Source organism: Labrus mixtus, chromosome 13, assembly GCF_963584025.1.
Source record: "Labrus mixtus chromosome 13, fLabMix1.1, whole genome shotgun sequence".
NCBI classification, from domain to species: domain Eukaryota; kingdom Metazoa; phylum Chordata; class Actinopteri; order Labriformes; family Labridae; genus Labrus; species Labrus mixtus.
In genome coordinates this window covers 17659598-17682227 of record NC_083624.1, presented here as the reverse complement: position 1 = coordinate 17682227, position 22630 = coordinate 17659598, and the positions used below count along the sequence as shown (strand labels likewise).

General features: G+C 41.1%; 3 protein-coding genes and 2 non-coding genes across 5 annotated transcripts in view; 1 reads left to right on the top strand and 4 right to left on the bottom strand.

The window, feature by feature from the left end:
- clasp1a (cytoplasmic linker associated protein 1a) overlaps nucleotides 1–5529 on the bottom strand; it is an 83745-nt gene extending 78216 nt beyond the window's left edge. Inside the window, exons 1-2 of the mRNA XM_061054670.1 lie at nucleotides 5371–5529; nucleotides 1353–2093 (exon numbers count right to left, since the gene is read on the bottom strand). Of these exons, the coding sequence (XP_060910653.1) occupies nucleotides 1353–1550 (198 nt within the window). The 5' untranslated portion in view covers nucleotides 1551–2093; nucleotides 5371–5529. The remainder of the gene's footprint in view (nucleotides 1–1352; nucleotides 2094–5370) is intronic.
- A 1842-nt stretch (nucleotides 5530–7371) lies between these two features.
- nifk (nucleolar protein interacting with the FHA domain of MKI67) lies at nucleotides 7372–11590 on the bottom strand. Its single transcript, XM_061053991.1, has 6 exons — nucleotides 11356–11590; nucleotides 10498–10626; nucleotides 10042–10150; nucleotides 9344–9555; nucleotides 8278–8340; nucleotides 7372–8021 (listed from the first exon to the last, which is right to left on the bottom strand). The coding sequence occupies exons 1-6, from the start codon at nucleotides 11476–11478 to the stop codon at nucleotides 7806–7808; spliced, it is 852 nt and encodes a 283-aa protein (XP_060909974.1). The 5' UTR covers nucleotides 11479–11590; the 3' UTR covers nucleotides 7372–7805.
- On the bottom strand, nucleotides 8109–8239 carry LOC132987655 (small nucleolar RNA ACA64). The gene has a single exon (XR_009675711.1). It is a non-coding gene; the product is annotated as a small nucleolar RNA ACA64 (small nucleolar RNA).
- On the bottom strand, nucleotides 10232–10362 carry LOC132987654 (small nucleolar RNA ACA64). The gene has a single exon (XR_009675710.1). It is a non-coding gene; the product is annotated as a small nucleolar RNA ACA64 (small nucleolar RNA).
- A 1176-nt stretch (nucleotides 11591–12766) lies between the features above and the next one.
- On the top strand, nucleotides 12767–21800 carry si:dkey-219c10.4 (high affinity cGMP-specific 3',5'-cyclic phosphodiesterase 9A). Its single transcript, XM_061053992.1, has 13 exons — nucleotides 12767–13007; nucleotides 14411–14560; nucleotides 14747–14895; nucleotides 15703–15845; nucleotides 15943–16002; nucleotides 16850–17027; nucleotides 17881–18003; nucleotides 18639–18731; nucleotides 18890–18957; nucleotides 19057–19159; nucleotides 19320–19424; nucleotides 20584–20730; nucleotides 20845–21800. The coding sequence occupies exons 1-13, from the start codon at nucleotides 12920–12922 to the stop codon at nucleotides 21037–21039; spliced, it is 1602 nt and encodes a 533-aa protein (XP_060909975.1). The 5' UTR covers nucleotides 12767–12919; the 3' UTR covers nucleotides 21040–21800.
- The last annotated feature ends 830 nt before the right edge of the window (nucleotides 21801–22630 follow it).

Here is a 22630-nt window from a genome sequence, read left to right as displayed (position 1 = left end):
ACATCTCTGTCCTCTCGTGGTCACTTTGGAAAACCAGGATGCAAAACCTCACATTCTGACTTCAAAACACGAGACCAGAAACCAACGTTAACATCATATTGGCTACATCCATTTCTTTATGGAAGAGGCATTGTGGAAATGATCAGACATTTTGATGGCTAAATACTTTTACAATGTAGACCCACAACAAGTTTTGTCTTCTACCAAACATATTCACTTTCAGACCTTGAAGTACCTGCTGACATCACCAGGTCAGACCCAATGAAAACCTCTCTGACTGTGTGTCCTAAAAACATATTTCAAACTTCTTCCTGCCCTCTCATCAACATTTCTCTCAGATATGAGCAAAAACAAAGAGATGCAGCAAACATTGTAATTTGCAACACATAAAAAGCTACCGTCCCAGCACAACATAGCATCAAAGCAGCGCTGAAACTGCAGAGACACCAGAAGAGAGAAATACACTACTATAAGCCTTACGTCCTCCTCTCTGTGCCACATTATGTAGGGCATCGAGGGCAGGCTTGGCTCTGTTCAGGCAGATATCTTCGACATTTTCAGGCCCACATAGCAAAAGCAGCACAGCCTGACATGAAATCGGAGCTCTGGTAAACAATGTGTTCTTACTCTCGTGGCAGAGAATGAAACCTTTGGTCGGGCAGGGAGAGAACTGCTGATGTAATCAAACTTCAGGGTCAGATCAAATTGTGCCCTGGGTTGAACTCCAAAATAACGCACAATCAATCACAGAAGAAGAATGGGGGCCAGCTAACTGGTGAAGGGGGACAATGATGCTGTGTGCTGCTGCCTGCCTGGGAATAGTTTCTACACAGAAAATATGGAAATGTGTTCTTAAACAAAGTAGAAAAAGGACATTATATGGCTGTACAATAGTATGGAAGTGCAGTAGAAAAACAGTAAAGAAACACAGAGGTCTGCAACAAGCTAACTTTGACATTCAATGCCAGTTACTCTTTTTGACTCAAAGCCTACAGGATGTGTCAGGAAGGCTCACAAAGCTCAGTCATGTTTGGACATTTAAAAATAAACCAGATCAATATGACCTTTCCAATCAGAGAGAAGTATTATGGGGGATATTCTAATTTCTATATACATATATTTTTACCATGGGACATTTTTATGACATTTGGGGTCTAAATGACTTCCAGGTACATATTGTAATGGTATTGCTCAAGTAGATATCTTCAGCCTGCAGCCTCATAACGAGCTGTACTGGTTGCAAATGTGGGGAAATGCAGGTGGTCACAGTAAGACCATTAGCGGGTTCAGCTGTGTGGAAACATGCCCCACACCTTGAGACTGTCCCGACCCATAATCCCCGTCGAGTTTACCTTGAAGTTGCTGGAGTTGACCCAGGTGCTGGCGATGCCGTCGACCATCTTGTCCAGCGCCGTCTGATCTTGCTCCAGGTCGTGGGACTTCTCTTTGTCCAAAAAGTAATCGATGATCTCCTGCCCCACCTGCAGCCGTCGACCCATGTCCTTCTGCAGGACCAGAGCCAGGCAGTTCTCCATGCTGGGCTCCATCATCCTGGCCTCTGATAACCCACCCCTCTGGCTTCCTCAGCCTGTCTGTATGAATGAATGACTGACTGACTGGATACCAGCAATCCTCCACCGTTCAATGCAGCAGGAATGACAGCTCAACAAAAGGAGCCCCAGTTAGCGAGTGTGTGGCAGAGTGACCCGGAAAAAGTGAGATAAAAGAAAGAGGCAATTGCACACAGCCTTGTGCTTGTATTTTTATCCCCAAGGACAGGCCTTGTGTTTGTGCAAAGTGCTAGCTCGCTAGCAAGCTAGTGGCAGTGCCCTAGAGATGGATGGAGCAGGGCTTGGGGAATGGCAGCAATGCAGCATGTGTGTGTCTGGACAGCAGCTGGGGAAAGTTTACCGCTCCCTCCCACTTGGGTTTTTTCCCCCCCTCTTCTTTTCTTGAAGGAGTCTGAGCCAAACCGCTACAGCAGGGTAGTGGAGATGGTTTTGGCGAGCAGCGGGCAAGGCAGGAAATAGAGATGGATGGAGAGAGCTGACTTAGAGCTCCATGTTTTGTCCCGGGATCTCGCCTGGAGAGCCCTGAAGGACCACAAATGAGAGCAGAGGATAAAACAGAGTCAGTTTACCATCCAATCTGTCAATAATATAAGATTCAACATTATTGAGTCAGCTGAAGAAGGCCCATTCAATAAATCTGAATTTCCATTTAAGCTTAAAGTCAAAAGACGGCGTGGTATCTTCTAATTAGTGTTTGCTTCTTGGTGTACTTTCAGGTTTTATAAGGTGTGCAATAGAGCCTTTGTATGTCTAAGACTAAAGGCTTTATTACCTTTTTGGATTTTTTAACCTTGATTTTTACATGATATTGCCAAATGATATTGCCCTCCCCCCCTCCCCCCCCCAAAAAAACTATGAGACTATAAGAGTCTTTGGTTGAACTTTTTCTAAAATCGTACCTAGGTGACCAAAGAAGTCACATTTCCTTTAGGATTTTCCTTCTTTTGGGATTTTTTTTGACTATTTCTGAAAGAATATTGGTTAAGCAGGAGGTGTCTCTAGATGTGTTGGTTTTGGTTTTGTGAACTAAGTAATTGAACTATACCTAAAGCAATGAAAAGCAGCAAATCCTCCAATTTGCTAATCTGAACTTTTTTTTTTTCTTCAATTTTTGCGTCTAGAATCATACTTTGAAAACAGATTTGATTCTGTCTGTGTATTCAAAAAATGAAAGCCTGACTGTGTGAGATCCAAACAACAGTCTGCAACTTTGTGGGAAATGGTTTCTGTTTGTCTTGTTTTTCAATCTTTTTTTCAATGATAATTGTCCCTTGCACAAAGCAGGAAGTGGTTTTTCCCAGTTTGGCTGAGAAAAACTTGACTGGCCTGCTCACTGAAAAGTGCTGCAAGTATTCTTAGTTTTGATTAGCAAAACACTTCAGCAGCATTCAACCCACAGAGTCGGAGATGTGCTCGACTCTGGGGCAGTGTGTTCATGGAGTGAAAGAGTGTACATGTAGGTTTTGTTTTGAAGAAGAGCATGGTGCCATTTAACACAGCTGGATGCTTCCATCTATAGAATAAAATACACACAGTATGTATACATGCTGTTCTTCATGTTTTACACAATACCTGAGTGTGCAACATGTTTCTCATGGACCAATCCAAAAAAGCGTCTTCTTTTTTCACCGCTAATTGGCAACAATTAATCTAGGAGCCCCCTATTAGCTTAACCTTTATCTGAGTGCATCATCCATGGTGTGAAAGCATGACAAGGCCTCTGTCCAAAAGCTAAAATGTACACATGCTAAGGCAGAAAGCAATGCTGATTCACCCATAATCCTTTTTATTGTCAACTGTAAGAAAGTCTGACTTTGCTCGTTGGTAATGCTTGGTTATTCATTTTTAGGGCCCGACCCATTTGGGATTTTTGATGGCCGACACCAATATTAGAGAAAAATACAATTGTGAAACTGATATATGAGCCGATATCTGTCTTGGAGCTGTCGCTTTTTGAGAGTGATTGAAATAGATTTAAACTCACATTTATCCCTCAAAGTCTGTCATCAAACATTTTGTTTACAGTTGAACAAAAGCCTTTACCGGCCAGAATAACACAGTGCACTGAAACACCATTTTTTTACAATAATAAACCGAGTTACATCATATATCGGCACATATTGAAGATAAAATCAGACAAAACCAATAGTCAAGCGATGTGCTTACACCAGCCAATGTTATCTGCCAACCGATTAATCAATCGGGCTCGATTCATTTTTCTCTGCAGCCTGGCTCCACAATCTTACAGAAAGTTTGACCATATATCAAATCAGTGCTCATGGTTTTGGAATGACATACGAGACAGTAACAAATGGATATGATGTTTTTTCGGGTCTTTCAATACTTTTGGACAGCGCTGCTTAAACAACAAATGTATTTTCACAAATGATTCTCATCCATTAACATACAGGACAAAACAATTGAATGGCTGAATGAAATCCCCCGACCCAAACACGAACACACCCGCATCCCTGACAGCTTTCAACCGCTCACAGCCTGACACACCAGCAGCGCCATGGAGACACGGGGGGGCTGAGGGGTTAAGCTTCAGCAGCAACTCCAAACAAATGTGGACGTCAGTGTGGGGACTATCTGTTCCAGTTCCACACTGTTCAGTCATATGCTGAGGGTGCTTCTTCCCTTTAAATTACCCCCAAGGCTTCTGTGTGATAACAAGATTATCTAGCAGAAAGGAATGCTCAAACAACGGCTCTATCAGATGTGAGCCTCTGTGCTGAGAAGTGAAAATCAAACCTGGGAGATATGAGTCAGACTCGCTAGACTATGATACCCTTGGTGCAATAATGTGTTAAGACTTTGGATATTAAGTGTACAATATGCTGAATTGTATTGCAATGTTTACATTAAAATATCTAAATCAATTTAAAAACGGACTAAACCTTTGTTGTTAGCCACGACAGTGAAGGATGATGATTCTCCACCTGAGCGTCCATGGCCATTTTCTTCAGCCTCATGTCATGAAATGTGAATGTTTTCTCCCCGTGTAAAGCCTGGCTGACATTTTTCCCATCAGCTCACCAGGTATTTTATGTTGTTCCTGTTATCGTTATCTTTTATTTCTGAGCTGCACATCTGTGAGCAATGAGAGTTTAAATAAATCTAAATAAACACAAGGCAGCAGAATGGACGCCCATGTATTCTCGACTGCACAGAAAGAGTTTGAAATTGGTTTAAAAAGTAGTTTCAAATGAATATTTTTGAAGAACATTACTCCATTAACTCAATGAATTGTATTGGAGTCATATTTGAGCAGGAGTGTCTGTGAACAATGACAATGACATGCTAATTAGATGACATCATATTATGTGCTGGTCTTTTTCTCACCTTTGTTAAACCTCTCTTCATGTGTCACTGATTTACTGGATGACTGGTATGACACACACATAAACACAGACACACAGACACACAGACACACACACACACACACACACACCCCTCTCCTTTTTTTCTGCTGCTAGCTGAGCTGCAGCTAGCTCACAGCCTGACCATCACAGCTAGAAATAACCTAAACGAAAGGAGCCTGTTCACAGCTTCCAAACACCTCCGACCTGAAACATAAGCCTCCCATGACACATGAATTCTCTTTGTGTGTTTTCCTTTCCTCCCAATGTACCAGACACAGTAGGTGTGTGAGGGATAAAAGCTAAAGCTAGCCCCTAGCGAAGCCCTTCCTTTCAATGAAACGTCAGATCACAGGCAGCAGCAGACAGACAGACAGGCTGGCAGCACAAAGAAGAAAATGTGACAATGAACCTTCAACCTTCATGTTTCTACTCACCATATCCTGCTTAGACTCCGCACCGGGTCAGTGGGCACAGCGATTAGCTCTTGCTGTACACAATTTTAAGTATACGGCCTTAAAAATCTCCCCAGTCTTTCTCTTTCTCTCACACTCTCCACCCGGAATGCTGCCTGCAGGACAAGAATGGGATCGTCGTGCGCATGCGCAGTGGATCCAGGGATGATGTTGGCACTTGGAAAACTGTCGCATGGCAATGCCGGTGTGTGTCATAGGTGTGTTTACTCAGTGTTTAGCGACATCTACTGGGCATACGGGGTCTGTGTTTTAATAAAACAAAAGTTATGGCATTAGAGAGCAACAGTAATGTTTAGACAATGGCTGAAATCAAAACAACAGTGCTCACATGAAAAGCTTATGAGTGTTTTTTCTGTCTGATGCTGCCTTTGCTCAACAGTTCACGTGTTTAGACTCTGAATATATTGGTCCTCTTTTATCACTAATATTGCACATTTTATTATTTTAGTAATTTTCTCTTTATTGTTTCTATCTGTCTTATTGCTTTTCTTCCGCTTCTCATCTTCTGGTTTTCTTACAAAAGCATCCTTTGGACAGGTATTAGCTACGACGGAGGATTAGGGCCGATGTAACTGTGATGTCCATGTCAAATAAAGTCTATAATAAAAAAAGGATTCATGTGTTGATGAAGGTGAGGATTGAGGAGTTCAGAAATGATCGGTACTCGCAGTAAGACAGTTTGAGAGGAGGGGGATGTTTATTTCATTGAAAATTTTAAAGAAAAGTGACAATTTAAAGAATAAATTCAAAGTCAAAATATTGAGAATAAAGGCAACATGCGGATAATAAAGTAAAATGTAAGGTAATAGCCTCTCGTTACAATTTTGCATACCTTTTTATTTTTAGATTCATTTTTGGGCTTTTGTGCCTTTATTGGAGAGATAGGACAGAGGACAGTCTGAAGTCAGGGAGAGAGAGGCGAATGACATGATGGAAACGAGCCACAGGTCAGATTCGAACATGGGACGCCCACTAACCACTGCACCACCGGCGCCCCAAACTTTTCTGTATTTCTCTTTAGTTTCCAACCGACATGTTTGTGAACTTCATTTTGTTAAAATAGTGGGGGGAAAAAATAAATGAGAAAAGTGTAAACAAAAAACATGGCTGTCACTTACAGCCTCCAGTAGTAAGGATACTTTTTTTTTTTTCCAATCATCAGCAGACTAAAAGATTTTCTTCCTTTATATCCCTTCAGCTTATTTACTGACTTAACTCTTCATAGCCACCTTCTTGTCATTGTGTTTAATCTCATATTCCTACCTCTTAATTCTCAGTTGTTTTATGTAGCATCATGGTCCTAGAGCAGGGGTGGGCCACATGCGGCCCCCATCAACCCTCAATGTGGCCCTCAGGTCAATTTTGACATGTCAAATAATTGGAATCATGAAGAAAACATGACAAAATCTGCCATGAAATCATGAAAACCAGAAGTATGTCCATAATAATATTTGATCACTGGTATATGTTGAGTTAAATTTGAGACATAATTGATTTCAATCGTTTTTGGAAACTACAATTTGGCCCTCTGGCAGTGAGAGTTAAATGAATGTGGCCCTTGCTGTGACCAAAGTTGCCCCTCCCTGTCCTAGAGGAACAAAATTTAATCTCACTGCATCCTTAGTATATGTTTGAAATGAGATGAGAACTTGACTTATTACATTAGAAATGTGTGCACATAAGATGGTAAAGGGACTTGGGCTTTTAAGACTACTCAAAGTTCTTTTACACAGCAGGTCTCACCTTCACCTTCACACCGTGAGGCTGCTGTGGAAAGAGTCCATTCGGAGAAACTAATCCCACTGATAGGCTGCCGCAGAAGCAGCGGGAGAAATTCGGGGTTAAGTGTCTTGCCCACGGACACATCGGACATGTGGATCGAACCCTCGACCTCCCGATTGATAGACAACCAACTTTGCCCACGGTGATCTATGTAATAAATCTTCAAGAAAATACCCCAAAAACTTCTGACATCATTTATTTTTTAAAGATATTTTACATTTTTCAAAATGAACCACAGTTTTAAGTAACTGTGGTTATGAAGCAAATAAAAATTACGTTCCTCTGTGTGGTTCAGATACGAGCTTTATCCTAGGCTGAAATGCACACGTGGCATCGACTCAGACGTCTAGGCAAATCTGCCGTCCATGATCAAGCTCCTTGTGATCATTAATGAGCAGCTTCCTCGGCACACACTGATATAATACCCACAACGTTGTTATAGTCCTCTCCAAGAGCTTCTTTTTAAAATATAAAGGGTATTTCACGTACAGGGAGTTCGGACCACAGTTCAAAGTAATCATGCGACCCACATAAAAGATCACACATGATCCTGATAAGTGTGTGTGCTCTGTGAACGTCAGAGTGCCACACTACAGTCCACAAATACAAGTCTTTCACTCCTTCACTGCGTCCTCAGGAGGTTCCTCTCCCTCCGAGTCTGACGCCTCCTCTTTGTCACCGTCTGCCTCCTCCTCTTCCTCCTCTGAGGACTCGTCGTCATTCTCTGCAGTCGGCATCTTAATGACGATCTCATCATCTACGTCGTCGTCGTCCACCACCATGGACTTCCTCCTCTCCAGGACGGACGGGGTACAGGCTGGTGTGGTGTCCTGGAGTCCGGAAAAAAAAAATGAGTCGCACAGATTTATTTTTTTGGTTCAAAAATGTTCCCATGAATCTTTGCAGCTTAGAGGTAAGTATGTAGGTACATGGGTTTTATCACGCAGCCACCGAAAGACACACGCAATAAGCTTAATGCACCACGGTACTGTAGGCACAGTTATCTGACCACAGATCACTGAAACACCGGCGGTCATTTTCAGTCTGAGCCAAAGCTAATCGTTATGATATTCAAGTTTCACTTACAGTACTACACGTCGATGCATTCATCGAATCCGAGGACTTTTTCTTCGGAGGCACCTGGGCAGCCTGAAAAAATTAAAAAACAGCACCAAATGACGACAACAGAAACAAGTGTAATTTGTAGACTGTAAATATTAATGGACAGTCTGAGTGACGCCACCCATCTGATCCTGCAGGGGGCGCTGGAGTCCTGTCTCAGTCTAACTTTCAGTCAACCTAATGACAGGCTGAGAGCTGGAGCTGAGGCGGATTTTAAGCCTCTTGACAAACCGTTACATCGCGCCCGCCTGTCAATCATGTCAGCTATCAAAAATCCCCCCTCATGCAGTGTGTGCCAATCGAATCATGAGCTAATCAGACCTATTTGGTTTTTTTTTTAACCAAGCTGTAAACATGTAAACTCCTGCTGTTAAAACTCTTTTAACTGGGTGCAGACACTCGATGAACTGCAGGATTTTGCACTTCTTCATCGGCTTCATTTTTCCACACCGGACGTTGCCGCTTGGTATAAATGACCCCTGGGTGCTGCACTTTTTCTCCAGGTGGCCGCTTTCTGCTGCAAACTCTGTCTACTCATTTATAACAATTAAAAAAAAAAAAAGACACTGGCTCTCAGAAAAAAAACACCAAATGGACACGGGGCCGTAGGACAACAGCGAACATCTAGAGTAGAAATAAAGACTTGGAATAAACATGCCAAAAGTAACCTTGAATAATTACATCATGAGATATACCAGATAAGAATCTGAATTCATACTTTTTCATGTTTGACTGCAAGACGATAAACAAACCACTTTTAAAATGTTTGTTTTTGTTAATTAAGTTCAGATTAATCAGTTTTAATGAAACCTTAAGGATGTTAGGAGGAAGCAAACACTGATTGGCTTAAAAAAAAATGCATGTAAATATGCTAGTCGTGCAGATTTGTGGTTCAATTTTGGTCCCAGGGGATAATATTGTCAACATCAAAGAGGGTTATTCTTCTGATTCAAGTAAATGTCTTAAAGATGAAGCATCCGTAAGAGAAAGAGAAAATCAGAACTACTGGGTCAAACAACTAAAAACTTACAAATCCAGGGAAGTCGTACTCGATGCCGTGTGCCGCTAGTCGCTTGCGGAGCTTCGATTCTTTCTTCAGCAGTTTTTCTTTCATCTTCGTGATCTGCTCTTCTGATCGTTTCTTGTTGTAGCGATCCACCGCCGGATAGGAGGGCTTTTTGAATTCCCGCTGGGAGCGATCAAACAGCTTCGCGTGCACCTTCTCTGGCGGCATAACGTGACCTGTGAAACAGAAAGAGGCAACATTTCACTTACTGGAGTTTACTTACAAAGTTAAATAATTTAAATCTAAACTACATGAAGTCTAAAGGGATGAAAAAACATTCTGTCAACACACCTCAACTAGTCAACCAATACCTGTACATTCAAAAACATCACATTGTACAACTCCAAAGTCAAAATGCTGGGATGTTGTATAAAATGTAATAAAACCAGAATGTGATGTTTTCAAAACACTGAAACTCCCATGTGGGACTTGGCTTGAGAACTTGAGGGTCACCGGTTCAAGTCCTTGTTCAGACAAAAGGTATTGAAACTGGTGTGGTTACTGGAGAGGTGCCAGGTCCCTTCCTGAGTACTGCCGAGGTGACACTGAACCCCAATCTGCTGTGTTTGAGAAGCACGCCTCTCAATAACAGACTGCAAACTTAATATCCCCATTTAGAGTATACAGCACTTATGATAAAATGACAAAAAAGAAATACTCACACTTGATCAGTCTTTCTCCCATGAGGTAATTGTTCATGGTCTCTGCAACAATTTTGGCCACTTCATCGCAGTCAAACTCTACAAACGCGTAGCCTTTGCTTCCACCTGTCTAAGACGTAAATAGATGAATATTAAACATCTGAATATCAAAATGTATCTGACTGTATGTTGTCATTATTTTCTGTTTTTTTTTTGTTGGCACATGGGTTTTATCGCTCTGCCAATGGTGAGCAGGTGATAAGCTTAACGTGCCGCAGTACTTTAGGCTCAGTTATCTGACCTCAGACCACTTTCAGACACCTGAGATCATTTTCAGTCCGAGCCCAAAATCAGCAAACTTAAAAAAAAAAAAAAAACTAACAGCTCAAATGCTGATCGTGTTCATTCTTATCAAACTACAGAAGTTTACAATCCTGAGGGAGAAAAACAGAATGTGTAAAAATGTTAGTGTTTTACCTTTTTACTCCTGGACAGCCGAAGCCTCTGGACTATCCCAAACTGTTCAAAGTAAGTTTTGAGCTGAGGTTCAAACAGTCCAAGCGGGAGGTGGCCCACATAAATCACTCCTGGAGTCAAACTGATCCCCTGTGAAAAACACATTTAAAAAAAAAAAAAAGGTTACAAAGATAATAAATCACAATATCAGCACTTCAGGTTACTGGTACTGGCTAATTTTACCTTTCAATATGTGCTGATATAACGAGGTTTAATATTTATTTTTACACATTTCATTAATAAATTGTTCATTTCTAAAGTAAAAATGTGTTTCATGGCATTATTGATATTCTGTTCAACTTTAGTAAAACACAATTAATGTGTTTGTATGTCTATCAATAATCTCTAATGATCTATAAATCATGAAACTATAAACAGTTGTGTCATCGTTGTATAATTAGAAAGTTTAAATTACTTACTTAGTTTGTTTCTATTTTATTGTTTTATTAATATATAGTAAACTGTTTCTCCAATGGTCGCCAGGTGCTTTGGCACGTTGCCACGTGACGACACTGTTTCCTTTCACCATCGCAATAAAGATTCTCATCAAATCATCGCTCTATTAGCCTGAATTATACATAAATACTTATATTAAAAGGTTGCTTCCGATGGTATATAAATAAATATATTTATGATCGCTTGATCATGAGTTAAACGTAAGCAGCTGGGTTTACGTCAACGTTCAGTCACAAATTCTAAAGGGTAACGAAACAAGGTGTAACACCCTTTACAATTTTTTTTAGAAAGGTATTTTATAAATGACACAATAGTAGAATCCGTCAAAAAAATAAATATATCAAGGCCGAGATTGAACCTTACCTTGCGTGATTTGTTCTTCTTCGCTTCTTGAACCTTCTTCTTGAACTCAGACTCTTGTTTTGGGTTCAAAGCTAGCAGCTCCTTGGCCGGATTAGGAGCTGATTCCGCTTTAGTTTCAGTCATTTCGATTAATTAATGAGAGAAGACATAAACCGTTCAATGAAAATAACACCGTCAACCAACTCTGCACAAAACCACGTTTGTGTCTTCTTCCTCCTGCGGCTGCCCATGTGGTGACAACCAACGAAGAGTAGGAGGAAGGTTTGCTTGAGTGATATTTACATGAGCCGAACAGAGCGCCACCCACAGGCCAGGAAGACTCATTGCACTTTCACAAAAAAACATAAAAGTTGGTAAGTTTCTGCCACTTGAAACAAAGTCTTTACACAGGTGTGTCGCATTTTACATTTTATTGCATTTTAAATTTCATTTCCTAATAATAATGGTTTATTGTCTCCTAATTAAACTATTTTTAAAGTATTCTTTTCTCAGGATTTATATATATTTGCACACTACAATCATGTTTATATAGCCTAAGATATAAGATTTACTTTTATTGATCCCGCAAAGGGAAATTCTGTTTTTACACTCTGTAGTCATGCAACACACACAGGCTGAAATATACACATGCACAAACAGGATCCTAAGGACATGCACTAATGGAGAGATGTCAGAGTGACGGAGCTGCCCCCGGCAGGTGCTCCTGAGCTGGTGGTGGGGAGGGTGTTTGGTGCCTTGCTCAGGGGCACCTCGGCAGTGCTCAGGACCAACTTCCATATTTGGTCCGCATCGGGACTTGAGCCGGCGACCCTCCAGTTCCCAACCCAGGTAGACTGGGCTGAGCTACTGCCGCCACCAAGTAGCTAGTGTTTTGTAATATACAGCATGTAGCCTATGAGGCGCTGGAGGCTTATTGGTTAGTCTTCGAGAGCCGTCAGCCCGGGTTCGATTCCAACCTGCTCTTTTCCAGCATGTACCCCACTCTCTCTCTCTCTCTCTCCCTGTATTCTGACTCTATCCAATATCCTGTCTCTAAATAGGGGCATAAAAAGCCAAAAATAGTCATCTCTAAACATTTTCCACAGCATGTATTTGCTTTAAATGTACTTCCTTCAAATTACAAATGTTTTCTTTGTTTCATCAGGTTAATACTTTTTGTTGTTGTTGTTGTTTTTAATTGATATGAATTTTAATAGTACCTCATATTTTTGAAAAATGTCTCCTTCTTAGATAGGTCTGTTTTATGTTTTCTTATCATTGTAAGGTTAAAAAAATCTTGAAATGGGATTATTAACAGAAACAATAATACATAGTTACTAAAGAAATCGGATTCTGATACACACCTGAATATAAGAGATTAAATTCAAGGAGATCTATTGCTCTTACTGTATTTAAAAACAATTGTAAAAAAAGATGGAAAGGGAAGGAGGAGCAGAGGAGGAGGTGGAGAGGATCAAAACAAGGGGGTGGAGTGTTTAGCAGTACAATAATGAGGAGAGACGGTGAGTAGGTACAGATCAGACAAACACACAGAGAGTACAAACAGTGGCTCTGAATTCATGACATGGAAACCAAAATCATCTACTTCACGGTGAACGGAAAACCGGAGCAAGCCGAGTTCCCGGTGGATTGTCCTGCACAGGATGTCAAAGGTACGAGCACAAATAAAATCTTATTTCAATTTATTTAGAACATAACATGGAAAGTGTGCTGCGTCTGTGCAATTCATGTTTTTCAGGATCAATTTCTTCACCTGTCTAAGAATGAGTTCATCTTAATTGACCTTTGCCACACTCCTTTAATCTTTTCCATCATTCAAAAATTCTGAAAGAGCTTAACTATACTTCCAAAATAAGATTGACACTTGTAGATCTTGAGTAGCATTAAGAATTAAAATGCATCAATCAGTCATTGCACAAGCTGCTGTATGAACTGTGTAAGTGTTGCAGAGCCTGCAGATACAAACGGAGGTACAGCTGCCACTGACAGATCCTCAACTTGTCACATCCGCTTATTTGGTGTCAGTGTGGTCAGGTAGGCAGCAGAAAACACCTCATTGCGAATCTTTAATACCATGTAAATAAAATGATTCAGCAGCAGGTTTGTTATCAGCAGTTAGTTCCCAAGCTGATTTGAGTTCATTTTTTTCTTCCTCTGCTGTGTGCATGCTCTGTGGCTCATTCAGCAATGTTCATCCTTTATTTTTTGGTCCTTGTTGCCTTCATTGGATAGGACAGCTAAAGTGACAGGAGATTTGAGAGTAGGGGATGACATGCAGCAACGGGCCGAGGTCCGATAGGCTATCGCCGCTCCCCATCCTTTATTATCTTTGTAGAAGTTCATTCATACATTTTAGCAATTAAAAAACAATCCCCGAAATGGACAGATTTTGTTCTTCTGTATTGCGTTCATGTAGGTTTTCTTGCTCTATTTGTTTAGGGATTTTGATTTTGAACAACAAAGAAACCCCAAACTTGTTGTCTTCACTGTTTTGATTCTACAATAATGATATGATTCATCTATGAGGCTTTAAAAAAATATTTATTAGGAAATCATTTGGTCACATCTTAAGAACCATTAATTGGTGGTACATGTTTGGATGAAAATATGGAAGCTGATCTGGTAGCTGGAGAGGTGCAAGGTCACCTCCCGAGTACTGCCCAGGTTCCCTTGAGCAAGGCACCAAACCCCCAGCAGCTCTGGCGTGCTCCCTGCGTAGCAGTGTGTAGCAGCCCCACTCCATATATCTCTCCACTAATGCATGTCCACAGGTCCTGTTTGTGCATGTGTGTGATTCTGACCTGTGTGTGTGAGAAGCATGTCTCTAAAACATCAGAGTGTAAAACTAGAATTTCCCTCGGGGATTAATAAAGTATGTAAAATAAAACAAATAAAAAAAGGAAAAGGTGATACCTCAAAGCTGTCTCAAAACGTCGAACTCATAGAAAGCTCACCAGCTCTTTACAGAGCTTTCCACTGCGCCTGAAGAGGAGCACCCGATGGTCTCAGTATTTTCTCACAGAGTCTAAAATGAACAATTAGACTTTCTTTCCAGATCTGTTCCGAGCTGCAGCCGAGGCCGGACCCCACGACATCCTGAAGCTGTACAACCCCAAAGGTAGCATCATCAACATCTCCCAGAACCTGGAGCCCAACATCTCGAGCTCATGCTACAAGCTGGAGGTGGTGGCTGCAGACTGCAACAGTGAGCCGTTAGGTATCTTTAACTTATTTACAAGAAACATCCCTTTGACGTGGTTTATTGAAAACGCGCTCACTTCTCCCTCTTTTCTGCTCGTTTCAGGGGTGGAGCTCGCTGGTGCACTCGGATTTGACCTCTCAGCCATGGAGAAAAGGTAAGTGAGGCTGGAAATGAGAGAACAAGGATGAGCCAACTTGGAACTTTGCACAACCTCATTGATGCTGTGTGATGTCAGGCTGCAGGGCCTGGAGAAGAAGATCCTGATCGAGGCCGGTGAGACTCCTGCAGTCGTGTATGAGATGAAGAAACAGGTGGATTCATTCAGAGAGAAACTAGAGGTACCGGGTTTTTAAGCCTTCAAAGTGTAATTTAATTTATTTGATAACACAGTGGGGTGTATGTTAATTCTTATTTTTTTTACAGATGAATGACCTGAGCTAACTAAAAAAAGAAGTAGAATGCAATGAGAAAATCTCTGTCAAACTAGAACACTTTATTTACACGGTTAAGTCAAGATCAAAATAAAACTGTCTGTGAGCATCACTTGGCCATTACATCCATAAATGAAAGCTGAATCTACCGTGCAAAGTCTAGTTGAATAATGATGAAACTTTGAATAGGCGACAGAAACAATTTCTAAAACAAAAACAGGTCAATCTGAGTTTTGGTACACATCGTTAAAAACAAATGTACATATTTGGGGTATATGGGGCGGCTGTGGCTCAGTTGGTAGAGTCGGTCATCTCTGAACCGGGAAGTCGAGGGTTCAATCCCCAGCCGATGTACGATGTGTCCTTGGACGAGACACTTAACCCCGAATTCAGGCGGTGAATGTGTGTGAATGGGATTAGTTACTTCTGATGGTCACTTTAGCAGCCTATACCATCAGTGTGTGAATGTATAGGTGTGACCTGCGGTGTAAAAAAAAAAGAGCTTTGAGTAGTTAGAAGACTAGAAAAGAAATATACAAGCTCAAGTCCATTTACCATCTGAACAATTAGCGTGTAAAAAATATTCAAAAGCTCTTGGTGCAACAGATTTAGAAAAAGAAGCCAATCCAGCAAAGTGCTTCTGACGCTGTAGTATTTTATGGAGATAAGATGATGATCCGAGTTATCCTCTCGGGGTTTTTTTCTTTTCTTCAGAGTGTGGAGCACCTGAGCTGGCTGGGACTGTTTAAAGACCTTTCGGAGGGAACGCACAAACCCTCCCCGTTCTACCACAAGAGATCTCTGCATAAAACCAGGAAAGAGTGTGAGCATGTCCGGGAAAAGTTTCTTCAAATGAGGCAAGTTCACATGCAGAACCCCCAGAAAGAAGTCATTGATATAGTCTGATTAGAGTTCTGAATATCAAGTAATGATTCCTGCTCGTTGTTGTTGCAGCTCCCTGGAGGTATCCGAGGAAGTGAGGCAGTATTTAAAGACTCCAACCTTTGACAACTGGTAAGTTTAGTAAGTATAAACCTGATGCACTGATGTCACCTGCAGCACTGGGAGTCTTTTCACCTGCGTGATCACTAACAAACAACCAGTGCACCTGTTTTTCTTGCTGACAGTCGGCTAATGACGGTCGTGCCCAACAAGCACCTCTAATGCTGTTCTGAAGAGGATGTGTGCCGTCAGCCTTTTCTTCTGATCGAGACACTCATTTCAATATGAAAGGTCTCCAGAGGGCTCACTAATCAAAAGAAGGTCTTCATAAAAGGCTTAATCAACACACCATGTTTGAAGGGGGCCTCATGGAGACTAAGTGATGCTGCTTTTCTGTGAGGCTTGGCCATCTATTCATTTGTCCGGAAAAGCTTTTAAAGTGAACCCAGCACGACGAAGAATGATGGACCGAGATAGGCAAAGGTTACACAACAATAACAGAGGCTTGGAGCTTCACTAAATCGTTGTGAAGATTCTCGTGAAACCCTGATGAAATTTGACAGGGTTGGCATCCTTTTGGGATCATCGGCCGCTCTGGTGATAGACTCAATAAAACACGAGCGTAGTCTCATTGATGTCACCCATTTGTTTCTGAAGAGGTGTTATGAAACCCAACAATGGTGGACGTCATATTGGAAAAGCTCTCCCTACATTTCAGTCAGTCTATAGACAAAGAGGTGGAGCTGAGGCGGGTCTCTAGCCTTCTAGGCAACAGGGCTTTTCAAAGGGCTTGAACCTCAGGGGTCAGGGGTCATAAGGCAACTTTTGGATCATCGACCTCTATTTTGATGCTATTTTATGCACCTTATTTACACTGAAATGACAAATCTGCTGTTGCTAAATGTCGTGTGTGTTTCAGGCAGTGGGAGGATGCAGAGATCATGGTGCTCCTGCAGGTCATGTACACAGATTTAGATTTCATCGCCACGTTCAACATCGAGCCCGAAGTGCTGCAACAGTTCCTGTTCAAAGTTTATCGACGATACAACAACATCCCTTTCCACAACTTCAAGCACTGCTTCTGTGTAACCCAGATGGTGAGTGTGTGTGTGTGTGTGTGTGTGAGTGTGTGTGTGTGTGTGTGTGTGTGTGTGTGTGTGCATTACCCAATTTTCATAAATTTTTTTCTGTTCTTTTCTATTTTGAATTGTTGTCAATTTGCATCATTATGTCATAAAAAACGAGATGGTACATCTCAAGGGGCTTATATAAAAATAAAATACAAATACAAATACTGTGTGTGTGTATGTGTGTGTGTGTGTGTGTGTGTGTGTGTGTGTGTGTGTGTGTGTGTGTGTGTGTGTGTGTGTGTGTGTGTGTGTGTGTGTGTGTGTGTGTGTGTGTGTGTGTGTGTGTGTAAAGGCAAAGTTTAATGGGGATAAATCAAGGAGGGACAAGCCGTCAAAACCTGCAATAACGCCTTGATGGCTAACAGGTGAAGGACTTTTGGCCCTCAGGGATAAGAGGTGACTCCAATCAGTGGACAGCTCTGCAGGTGAACGCATCTATGACCCCCCCCCCCCTCTTTATTGTGCCATTTATGATGACATGAAGGGTGTACGTTGTAGTCAACTCTCCTCCATTAATGCTGATTTCTTCTGGTTGAAGTTGTGCTTCAGAAGAAGAACCTTTTTTTTTCGTAGCACATTTTATCTGCAAAGCCCGGGAGAAAAGACAGAATACACTATTTAAGACTGAGCGGTAAAAGGAGCATGCAACTTTGTAATGACTTGTTATGAATTGTTGGACCACAGCAACTGTACTTCTCGTGTCTTGTAAAAACCGACCAGTAACCCATCTGGTCCACACAGTGTCTGTTTCTATCAAAGAAAGCGACAACAATGCGCTGGTCCTGCTCAGTCTGGTCTCTGTTTCCTCTCCTCTGATCAGATGTATGGTTTGATCTGGCTGACTGACCTGAGGAGCGAGATGGACAGCATCGACCTACTCATCATGTTGACCTCTGCCGTCTGCCACGACCTTGACCACACAGGATACAACAACGCCTATCAGGTAAAGACCATCTCTATGATTTTGCAAGCTGCGTTTCCTTGCCGAGCCATGACACAGACGGTGAATTTGATCCTAATTAAGCAGTGTTATTAGAAGATGCACACTTGGTATCAGACTGCTGATTCATTAAACCAGCTAACAGGCCGATCACACTCAACATAAACACTGATTTCAGCTAATTAAAGCGAACATATCAGAACTTTGAATATCACTCTGCTGCAGTTTATAGGCTTCATTTTAAAACGCTGAATTACTGAGGTGCTTCAACATTACTCCTGTCAGTCAACTGCATGGATAAAGCACCAATGCATCTTCAGAAATCCGTTTACATGACCTGTAGTAAAGATAAATCACTCACTCTCAACATTTTTGTGCCGCATCTCATCAAGACAGTCAGTGAAGGTCTGCAGCATGACCCCTCTCCATCTCATTCACCTGGTAAAAAAAAACCTGTTTCCCTTCCTGGCGCATGAACCTCCCAGTGACCCGCCTGCCATATTTGAATGGTTCCGCTCAGGCTGAGTGCTTGGCAGGGTGCCCACTGCCTCCTGGTGTTCACAAAGAAATGCAAAATAACACAAAACAAAGAACAAAATAGCTCCTTCACTCTGTGTTGCTGTTGGACCATCTTTCAGATAAATGCTCGGACCGAACTCGCTCTCCGCTACAACGACATCTCTCCCCTGGAGAACCACCACTGTGCTGTGGCGTTTGAGATACTGGAGAAGGTAAGGGTGGAAACATTTAGTCCAAGCTGCAGTTATACGTATATATATTTAAAGTTTAGGGATTTGAACTGAACATGGACATGAACAGATCAAGCTCAGTAAGATGCAGACGGTCAAGTATTACACAAACATCTTTTTTTTTTCTTTCTGTTTTATAGTCAGAGAGCAACATCTTCAGAAACGTCTCCATGGATCAATACAAGAGGATAAGAGAAGGCATCATCAAGTGAGAACTTCTTTGAAATTCTCTGAGCGTGCTCATTTTCTCATTATACGTCACCAAAGCCTATTAAATAAGGATTTTTTTTTACTGTCGTATTTGCAGATGCATTCTGGCCACTGACATGACGAGACACAACGAGATCCTCAACAAGTTCAAGTCCATCCTGCCAGTTTTTGACTTCACTAACAAGGACCACAGAGACGTGGTAGGAGCTGACATGTAACGATAATAAACTGTAAAACTAACGTTTACAACGTGTCTTTGTCCCACCTGGCTAAAAGTGACAGTTGCTGAACCTGTTGTTTCTCTCTGATCATTACCTTGTGGCTGTGTCCATCTGTTTTCTTTTCCTGTTACGTGTGCAGCTGATGATGATCCTGATCAAAGTGAGCGACATATCCAATGAGGCGCGGCCTATGGAGGTGGCTGAGCCCTGGCTGGACTGTCTCCTGCAGGAATTCTACAACCAGGTAACTATGAATCCTACTGTTTTTGTATTTTCTATTTATGTGGAAAAATCTGATTTTAATCAAATATAATCAAAGTTCCACTCATGCACCGTGGGAGGCAAGAAGAAGTCATTGTCCATGCAAGTTCTGTTTTTCTTCTAAATGTATATTTTCCAAAAGCAAGCAAGCAAAAAAAAAAAGAAAAGAAAACAGTGTAGGTCCACCAGGTGCATGCTGGTCCTTTTACTTGCCTACCTAGCTCAGGTGCAATAACAAAGGAAAACAAGAATACCAACTTTGCAAAAAATAAACTAAATATACTAAACAATTTGCAAAAGAAGATATCAAAAATCTCAATTTATAAACAAACAAACATCTAGAATCATCAAATAAAGCTAAATTACTTATTAGAGTCTTCAACTTGTGGAACAGCCGACCAGAGGGCATCAGACCTGCAGAATCAGTCACATGTTTTATTTCTCTACTTAAGACAGGCTGACAACCTTTAAACCACAAGTGGCTCAAAATGTGCACATTTTGCAATGACAGTAGGAAACCTCCCTGAGGGGGTCCCATCTGACAGCACTCGATGCGTTGCTAAGCATCTCATGCATTATTCCTGTGAAAACCAAAGTTTGTCAATGAAAGTCTCTGAGGGGAAAATGAAGAGGAAGTATCTTACTGGAGGTGAAAAAAACGAAGGAGTAAGCGGCAGGACACTAAAAGACACGATGGGCATGAACGCTGGTTAGAGGGGCCCCAGATACATTTTGGACGAGGGCCCCAACAGACTCCAGAATCACCACTGGTAAACTAAATACATAACCACATACTTTCAATAAATAAACAGCTGTGACGGCGTGCTCGACACAAACACTCCTTCAAGGCAAACTCGAACACAAAAAGAACATTAAGGCAAAAAAAAAAAGATGTCAGCACTCACAATGCAGTTTGAAACTTCCAATAATAAAGATAAAGAGCAGCTGAATGAAACGGACATGTTTGTGTTTTGTGTTTGAATATCAACTTTAGGAATAAAGCGGGCTGTCTCTAGTTTAGAAAAATGACATTTCTCTTTTGTTGGACTGATTCAAAACACTTGGTGAATCTACGTTTAAACTGTACACACTATGAATAACTGCAGTGACTTTCTCCAGCTGTGTCTTCTTTCTCAACTCAGAGTGACATGGAGAAGCTGGAGGGTCTCCCAGTCACCCCCTTCATGGATCGGGACAAAGTGACCAAACCTTCATCTCAAACAGGCTTCATCAGATTTGTGCTGCTGCCTCTCTTCATCGAGCTGGCAAACCTCTTCCCCTGCCTCGAGGTACAAGGCACTCTGGGAAATGTAGGAAAACTCACCGAATAAAAAGTGTTGCAGGGCAGAGGGAAAGTTTGCTCACGTTGGGTGCATTTTTCTTTGTTTTGTTTTTTTCTGCAGCAACACATCATCAACCCGGTGAGGAAGGCTCTGGATTACTACACAGAGATGGAGAAAGCCCTGGAGAGAGAGAAACAGAACCGCGCTCAGAGCGAGAACACAGCCAAGAGTAAGGAGACGTCTGTGGGCTCACAGAGCAGAGCCAACAGCCTGACTGATGATCGACCTGAGGCCTCCAAAGCAGACACACTGTGAACCAAACAGACATAGTTTAAATAGTAAGAACTGAGCTGGGCATCATTATACAACAATTATTATTTTAAAGTTTTGATTTATTGATGTATTTGAACCACATAAATCTGTACTTTAAGGAGTATATTTAATATGATCACTGCTGTCTCAGTTGGATTTGTGTACGCAGTAACAAATGAATAAAACAAGATAATAAAACAAAAAAAGACAGTGTCTGAAAAAGAGTAGGAAGAAGTTAAACTTATATACCCCTACCCCTCTCTCACATTTCTTCTATTAGTTTATAAATGATGCTCACAATTATTTACAACTTCAACAAACGTATCCTCAGTTTGTTTGCACCTAAAATAAATAAATAAATAACAATCCCATAGGATTACCCCTAAAACAACTTTTCCTCTTGAAAAAATCTGTTTTTGTATGTTTTTTTGAATTGATTAATATTTGTGTTTTGTTTCAGCTCCTCACCTCGTACCCTGACATACTCAGACTCTTCTTAGTTATACGAGCACATTGTTGTTGTTTTTTAAATTAAATTTGCGTCTTATATCAGGACCCCCCTCTCTGTCAAAAAATAATCTTTATGAATGTCGCCCGTAAGTGAATTATTTCTTGCTTTAAACAAGATTATTGCAATTTTCAATTTGACCAGATCGATACATTTCAGAGCATGTGACTTTAAAAACAGTGTGTTAGTGTGTTCCCTAAACCCTACACTGTGTACTATCCTGATCGCTCTCTTTTGAAGTATGCACAATGATTGTAAGTTGCTTTTTTAAGTGTTGCCCCAAACATCCACACAATGATGACGTGTTAATAATTGTAATGTGAGGAGATGAAACCCAACTTGAACTTTATGACTCATTTGATACACAAATACCGTCAATAAGTGCTTTTGAAATTTAACAATCTTGTACGGCAGATACAAACATTTCTGATTATAAAATGTTTCATTTGTAGATGTGAAGTTTTGCACAAATTTGTCGATATAATGTTTCAACCTCTTGCTGGATTTATTTATTTGAATTTGTCAGTTCTGTGACTGCTGGAGTTGTTTTGTTAAAATCAAATTATTGTTTGATTGAAATCTTAAACGCATGAATCACTTTTCATGAATCTTTTGCTGCTTTTTGCTATAGTATGTAAAATGTAGTATTAGAAACCACGTTTTAAAGTTGTATTTTAGGATTGACAGTGTTCAGTGTCAACAGGTGTAGGATGGACTTCTAGCCTGTAGGTGTCACTATAGGACCTGTACCGGTGGTTACATGTGCCTTTCATTACTGTCAATATCAGTGTTGAAATGTTTCCATCAATCATGAGTGAATGACGACAACACAGAGGAAACACGCCGTGGAAAGACTGTGACACGTTTCATGTTTCATGACTCTGAACAGCTGATCAGTCCTGAACTGTTTTAGGGCTCACCACAAACCTGCACTTCCTAGTTAATCATATATATCAAGAATAAAATAGAAGAATTTAAACATATCAAACATAATCAGCAAAATAAATGTCATCAATTGGGATGTTTGACAGTCGTATCCATGGCGACAACATGCAGTGATGGTTATTTATTTAGGTTACAAACAAA

Excerpts from the sequence above, each read along its gene's own strand:
- nifk (XM_061053991.1), bottom strand. The coding sequence starts at position 11,478 with ATGACTGAAACTAAAGCGGAATCAGCTCCTAATCCGGCCAAGGAGCTG. Across the intron at positions 8,341-9,343 it reads AGTACGACTTCCCTGGATTT|GCTGCCCAGGTGCCTCCGAA; the intron begins GTAAGTTTTTAG and ends TAATTTTTTCAG. Across the intron at positions 8,022-8,277 it reads ATGCATCGACGTGTAGTACT|GACACCACACCAGCCTGTAC; the intron begins GTAAGTGAAACT and ends TCCGGACTCCAG.
- si:dkey-219c10.4 (XM_061053992.1), top strand. The coding sequence starts at position 12,920 with ATGGAAACCAAAATCATCTACTTCACGGTGAACGGAAAACCGGAGCAA. Across the intron at positions 14,896-15,702 it reads CATTCAGAGAGAAACTAGAG|AGTGTGGAGCACCTGAGCTG; the intron begins GTACCGGGTTTT and ends TCTTTTCTTCAG. Across the intron at positions 18,732-18,889 it reads CGTTTGAGATACTGGAGAAG|TCAGAGAGCAACATCTTCAG; the intron begins GTAAGGGTGGAA and ends TCTGTTTTATAG.